At 39.5% G+C, this 7,406-nt stretch overlaps 1 protein-coding gene across 1 annotated transcript; it reads left to right on the top strand.

Moving 5' to 3' along the window:
* Positions 1 to 2,095: 2,095 nt before the first annotated feature.
* Positions 2,096 to 5,575, top strand: LOC123983829 (DELTA-stichotoxin-Hmg2a-like). The gene is made up of 3 exons (XM_046070231.1): positions 2,096 to 2,148; positions 3,065 to 3,171; positions 5,003 to 5,575. Exons 2-3 carry the CDS (start codon positions 3,104 to 3,106, stop codon positions 5,427 to 5,429), a joined length of 495 nt encoding a protein of 164 aa, XP_045926187.1. The 5' UTR covers positions 2,096 to 2,148; positions 3,065 to 3,103; the 3' UTR covers positions 5,430 to 5,575.
* Positions 5,576 to 7,406: the final 1,831 nt, after the last annotated feature.

The following is a 7,406-nucleotide window of genomic DNA, read 5'->3' as shown; positions in this document are numbered from 1 at the left end:
CGGTTCATACCTTTTCCTGCCCATCATTATGTCAGCAATATAAAGAGACATGGGTCAGCCCTGCTGAAACCTCATCCCCGATCAAACCCCAGTCAAAAACCAAACAACATCACAGTATGAACGTGAACTCATTCATTTTGCATCTGCTTTCACCTAAACCAGGTCAGGAGCAGGATTTTGTTGGTCATCCCTAACTTCTTCACAGTCTGGTTACTGCAGCTCAACATGATGATTGTCACCCGTCCCCCTGTCCTCCTTACTTAGCGACACACCCACTGACAAACCAGCTCTGATTATTGGCAGCTCCATTTTGAAATACGTGAAGTTTGCAACACCAGTGACCCTAGTCAAATGTATTCTTGGGGGCAGAGCGGGCGATGTTGAGGATGTCGCTAAGGATACACACAGTAAGACTGTTATTCACGTAGGCGGCAACGACTCCTGATGATGCCAATCACAGGTCACTAAAATGAATGTTGAGTGAGTGTGTACATATGCAAAGACAATATGGGACTCCACAGTTTTCTCTGGGCCCCTCCCTAATCTGACCAGCGATGACATGTTTAGCCACATGTCATCATTCTGCTGCTGACTGTAAAACGACGTGGGATCAGTAGATAACTGGCAGACTTTATGGGGAAAACCTGGACTGATTAGGAGAGATGCCATTCATCCCATTCACGTAGGTTAAGTATGTGCGTATGAACGGGCACTCGGGCGACTAGTGTATATTTCACTTAAAACCAAACACTACTTTAAACATGCCCTAGTGAGATGTACTCGTGATAATGCATCATTGAAAATAAAATATTGGAATTAGAAGTAAGATTTGTTTCTCTTGAACCAGTGGTCATCATCGGTCACTGGCCTGCTTCTTGTTAATCTCACACCCTTGGTCAATCTGGAAACGACAGGGTTGAATAAAAATGTTGTTTTTTGTAGCCATTGTTTTACTGCTTCACTTTTAAATGAACATAACAAAGTAGAGATGAGACATGTAAAATAACATGTCCTCTCCAATTTCTTGAGTCACCAACACTGACATGAACAGTTACTCATGAGATCCGGGTACTTGATTCACCCCTACCTCTTCGGCAAAAAAAAGGTACATGGACACGTTGCACAGTAATTAAGAAATACACATTTGGGTGGTGCACATACTAATCGAAAGATGTCTGGGAGCAGCTCCTGGCTCCTTCATCTTATCATATCTTGATCCTGTCATATGCCGTCGTGTGCCCATCCTGACTCATGCCCCTTGGACCCTGTCAACTGTGTGCCTCTGCAGGGCTGAATGCTAATGCCGCCCTTCCTGATTTTTTTTCCATTTGTAATTGCATCTCGCCTGACCACTGCCCTCCCTTACCCGTTGATCACTATTATTTACATAGTGCATAATTACTGTCTTGGTTTACTGTATAAAAGAGCTTCATTTCATTTGCTCTGGTTCAGCTCACCGACTCAGATCTGTCCTGTGTCACCAGGGTGCCAGCCCGCTTCAGTAAACTCACTACATCAAATGTCTGAACTGGACTTGAATGACTTCTTCAACAGTAGGCTGCTACTACGGAATTGATTCATATTTTTGTGGTTGTCCTTATTATTGCTTTTCAAAAGAGTGCCATCATTCTCATAAAGTGTTACCCTGTGACTAACTGGCAGACCAGAAAGTCTTTACCCTCCTGAAACTGGCAGACCAGTACGTCTTTACCCTCCTGAAACTGGCAGACCAGTACGTCTTTACCCTCCTGAAACTGGCAGACCAGTACGTCTTTACCCTCCTGAAACTGGCAGACCAGTACGTCTTTACCCTGCTGACGTCCCACCCTGTGCAAATAATGGATCCCCATTTTAAAAGGCTCAAACAAACATAAAAAGCTCCAAACAAAAGCATTCATAGTTGTAATCAATCCAGTGCTGTCAAGGTGATAAGGTGGTGGCCAGGTCCGGGAACAGAAACGGGAGCTGATACTGGACAGGAGATAAGGAGTCAACTGGTGCCTAAAGGTCCTGATTACCTGAGTCAATAAAATCCAATGTGTGGCCAGCTCATGTGCAATGTGACTTCACCACCACATCCTGCTTGAAACCTGGACCAACAATCTGTCAGCTCAAACCACTGGTTTTGGTTCTGCAGATCACAAAAAAGTAAGTACTCTTGTATTCACATAATGGGTGACTTAGACAGCACATATTAGTGATTCTAGCTCATCTTTACGAGTGTAGGCAGATGTTGCTGATATTGTTTCAGCAAAAGATAAAGTTTTTTGAGACTTATTTCCTCATGGTTATCGAGAGCCACTGTATTCACAGCAGACCAAATGACTAAAAAGAGAAACTTCTAACAGTTTGATTTGATTAACTTAATCCAGCTTTCAGGCTTGTATAAAGACACAAAGCTGGTGGCTATTACACAATCTTTTTCAGTTTCAAGTTATCATTGATTTAGATTTGTTTAAAATTATATTGTTTTTATTGACCTAGTTATTCACAGCTTATAACTGTTGTCGTTTGCATGACTGTTTCGCTAGGTATTGTGAGATTCCAGGCCAAGGGGGGCTTGACCAGCGATGCAAAAACCTTCATTTAAATAAAGTTGAAAAAAGTCATAATAATGAAAATTACAGCAAAATGAGCCTGAAAAATCAACCAAGAAAAAAGTAACGTGGTGGACAGAAAGTGTTGTTGTTACTTGCTGTTGGAGAAAATTATTGTTGTAATTAGTTCAGTTAGTTCTTACATGCCACGTTCAAGCTAAATAGTGATTAAGAACAGTATTTGTGTTAGACTAAGTAAGTGAGAGCAGTGGTGAGTTGACAACAATTACTTTCTAGGCTGTAAGCACACAGAGAATCTGCTGTTTCCAACCACCATACCAACCATTAGTGTTTTTCAAGGTCTTTATTACCAGTTCTAGCAGCCTTATTTCTCTGAAATCATAAAATGATGTATTTCTATCCAAAGGCATCTGCCAATCCACTCAAAAGCTCAGACTTTATCAGACTTTGTCGCTCTGTTTCAGAGATGCTTAATTTACTAAAACCATGCTGTCTTGTCTCTACAGCCAGCCTCTTCCCCTGCCACCGCTCCACACCTCATTACAATGCCTCATCGCTGCTGCTCTGTCGAGATTAACAACAGCTCTGGCTGCTACACTCTCGCCAATCCAAGGTTATGTGTTGCTTTTAGACTTTTTCTGAAGGTAGTGAGAGTACATTTTGAACTGGTTTAAGCCGTTTCCTGGGTTGTAGTGGTAGTATTTTGTAACATCACAACCACTGCCCCCCCCCCACCGTGTTTGCAATGTGGGTGAGGCTAGTTGTGACAAAAGGATATACACTATATATTTTTAGGATCATTTGAATGTGTTTTACCCGTCTCCCTGGTTTCCTTTGATTTCAGTACTTACTACTGCAGAGTTCAACACACTGTCTCTTGAGAGTGAGACACAAATGAATAAAGCATCTTCACCACTTTGACAACACATTTGTTGCAAAGAAAAGAGAAATATATATAAGTAAAAAACAAAAGTAAATAAGACGAGCAAACTGAGAAATATGTTCACCAATGTGACAAAACTTACACAGCGCAAGAAATGTGCTGCAAATTGTGGGCAGACAAATCCAACACAACAATGGAAATACCCAGGTGACGCTAAGAGCTGATGAACACGCCTGGACGTATGATTTACTGAAGTCAATAGTGGTGGAAAATTAGCTAATGACGTTATTGTTTTATCATTCATTCAGTAATTACTAATGTGTGTTTAGATTTCAGGGCTGCATTATTGTCTCAGAGTTAGTTTTATCTATGTAGCCCAAAAGGCTTCACAATTTGTACAACATACAATATATAGATATTTCAGGGCAGACATGCAATCGATGTGCACACAGACTAGACAGATACAACATTAATAAAATATACACTATGGAGAAACAAAATGATATTTAGATAGATTAGTTGAGCAAATTGCAGGTGCCACTACCTCAACCTACATTGTTCTCATTGCAATAACATTTATTTTACTTGAGCAATCCAGCCACATCTTTAAAGTGTCGCCTCCGTATGAAGCATGACTGATATTTGCCACATGTTGTGGTTTCTATCACAAGTGTTGATGAGTTTAATGTGTATTTTTCATTAAGTAGTTAAACACAATGAAATAAGGACCAAATAAAGTTGCCAAAGTTAAGGGGCAGCTATGGCTCAGGAGGTAAAGCAGTAGGTCAGTCCATTACAGTCCATTTCCTATTAGTTTCACTTTTTGTGTTTGTGTGTTGATGCATACAAAGAAACAAACTGATTTTTGAACAAGCATATTTAGCTGCTTGTTCCTCCTGTCCATACTGGCCACAAAGACTTCTAATATTGTACAACATGTATCTCAACTCATTAACATGGCCACACAGTGCTGCTGGACTTAATAGCTGCCTTTGACGTAATTGACCATGGCATCCTTTTAGATGGACTGAGGCACTGTGTGGGCATATACTTTAAGTGCTCTATAAATAAAATAAATACATATTTTCCTGTACTGATGACTCATATTAGCTTCAGCTGGACTTTGGAAGTCATTTTTACACAAAACCATGACTGTGTATTTTGTCTACAATAACTTACATTGAAATGGTTTGTAATAGCGTACAATGTTATTTTAGACACATTACATTTACATCACATGTATTCATTTCTTCATTTTATCCAAAGTGACTTACAATTGCTATATATGTCACAGGTCGCACGCCTCTGGAGTAACCAGGGTGTTAAGTGTCTTGCTCAGGGACACATTGGTGGATGTGTAGTTTGCTGACACAAGTTTGCTTCCAATTTTGTGTCAGCAATTTTTTTGTTTCAACATGAAACGGCCCCAGGTCCAAGCACTGACCTCAATCTCATCCAACTCCCTCAGGGTGAACTAGAATGTCAGCATCATCTATAGTATGATTTGGAAAAAAAAAGGTTTTGTATGAACCGGTCTGATTTGTTGTGTCTTTGTGTTCAGGGTGTTCACTGAGAGCGGGCACTGTGAAGTCCCCCTGCCACCCATGGTGGGTCCCTGCTCTGCTGGCAGTGCACTGTTCAACAAGACAACCGGCGCTGCCACCGGGGCTGTGGGCGTCTTCACCTACGACCTTTTCAACGCAGAATACAACGACTACAGCCACGTCATGGCTGTCATGTACTCCGTGCCCTACGACCGAAACCTCTACTCCAGCTGGTTCGCTGTGGGGATCTTTGAAAGAGGAACCGAGTGTGACTACAATCTTTATGATATGATGTATAAGGGAAATGAAAATAATTTTGTAAGAGCAAAGGCTGATGGCTCCTGCATTTCTTATGAGGGTAATTATGTTATCGTCAGTGCCTCCATGTCAGATTCAGGCGAAGCAGTCCTGAGGGTGGATGTCAGTGATACTGGCATGTATTAAGCCAAAAGAAGAAAGATCTGTTGTTATGTAAACCATATGAGACGATCACAGTCATTTTAACATTTCAAGTGGCTCATTAATCAATATACTTAAAATATGCACATGATTGTACACTAAATATTGGTTATTACACTTGTGAATTTCAAAAGGTGACGCCGAATTACAAATAAAAAACAAGACTTCATGTGTCAATCAGATCATGTCCTCTTTGTATTTGTCCATGTATAGCTAAAATTCAACATATTCAACATATTTGTTTTCATCATGTTATATGTTACTACTTATTAACAGAGCCGATTCTCTCCGACACCAAGAGATCTAACTGATAAGAGGGTCATTTCAGGATATATTGGGCCAGAGACCTAATGGCACAATCATGGGGATGTTTTTTATCATAATATTTTTAATGCTTAAAGGTCTTTAACTTAAACATACAAAATACCGTTTCAAAATAAGTTTTATATTTAAAAGTTCATATATGATTTGTATGCAATGTGATGCCAGGTGAACCAAAGTATTGCAAAATAAGCAGCAGTTTCAATTAATGCATCAAATGCATGCACTTTCCCAGAGTTATTAATTACTTTATTCATTTATTAGAATATGTATCCATCTATCCATTAGCATTACTCCCTTAACCTGAATGTCGAGGGACAGGTCGCCAGTCTGTCGTAGGACTGACACACAGGGACAGATAACATTCATGCTCAAACTATTCTGAATGTCTTTGGACTGTGGGAGGACACCAGCACCCAGAGGAAACCCACACTTCTTTACTGTTCCTCACATCTATGGAACAGGACAGTTGTCTAATGGCGAGATATGCAATGTGAATGTGAAATACACACATGTACACACAGTCCGTTTACATACGCAGTTGTTAGTGAGAGATGTTTGGGTGTTGTGGCTGCCACACAGTCGAGACCCCAGTTAGGCACCTAGGAGGTGACGCTCCACATCGTGGTCTGTGCTGAACCTGAACCGGCCAACCTACTGATATAATAAACCTGATATGTGCTAATATGAGATTAAGAGCTTCTACGTAAGTACAATCTCCATTTCTCACACCATTTACAATATACAAATAAAACAACATTTTCTGCATCCTCAGCAAGTACATCATCATCAGCAACACATACAATTGCTACTCAGTTGGCCAGAACTTCTACATTTTTCTCTTTTGTGTACGGTGACTTTTTCTTGCATATTTTTTTCTGGGCAATTCAAAATAAACTGCATTACCCAGGGGGCACTATGTTACGCTCACCTGTTTCCATTCTTGCAGGATGGGGCAGGACATTAAAAAAAGGTTGATGTGCTACAGCAAACTTTCAAATGTTGAACTCATTGTTTTGCATGTTTGGTTATGATTACTAACAAATTTGAGACTATTTCGTACTGGCACTTATGTTTTTCCACTTCAAGCACTGCATCCATCATTGAATTATTTAACTGATAGTGAAGCATGGTGCCACTAGAATTATGCTATGAACAGCAAGGCACACCACTACTACCACTACCCATGCAACATAGGGGTTTGCAAAAAAGATGAAAATGTAAAAAAAAATAAAGTGCAAATATCCTTTGCTGTGAGAATTTAAGGAGGGTAATCAAGTTTAGACTCACCAAAGACCAGAGCTAGGCCATGAGATGTTCCTACAGCAATCACACCCGACACTGTCTGAACACAAAAAATATCCAGCTTAGAACTGATTAGATGACGGCATAAAAAGCAAAAGAAAGGCAAAACACAGAGAAAACAAGACATCACAACATTACAAGCGTACATTATATATATATATATATATATATATATATATATATATATATATATACATACATATATATATATATATATATATATATATACATATATATATATATATATACACACATATATATATATATACACACACACATATATATATATATACACACATACATATATATACACACATACATATATATATATATATA

This window comes from Micropterus dolomieu, linkage group LG15, assembly GCF_021292245.1.
Source record: "Micropterus dolomieu isolate WLL.071019.BEF.003 ecotype Adirondacks linkage group LG15, ASM2129224v1, whole genome shotgun sequence".
NCBI classification, from domain to species: domain Eukaryota; kingdom Metazoa; phylum Chordata; class Actinopteri; order Centrarchiformes; family Centrarchidae; genus Micropterus; species Micropterus dolomieu.
Note: the sequence above shows the minus strand (reverse complement) of the source record. Positions and strands in the feature narration are given on the sequence as shown.

Coding starts and splice junctions, on each gene's coding strand:
- LOC123983829 (XM_046070231.1), top strand. CDS start 3,104: ATGCCTCATCGCTGCTGCTCTGTCGAGATTAACAACAGCTCTGGCTGC. Junction 3,172..5,002: donor TACACTCTCGCCAATCCAAG/GTTATGTGTTGC, acceptor CTTTGTGTTCAG/GGTGTTCACTGAGAGCGGGC.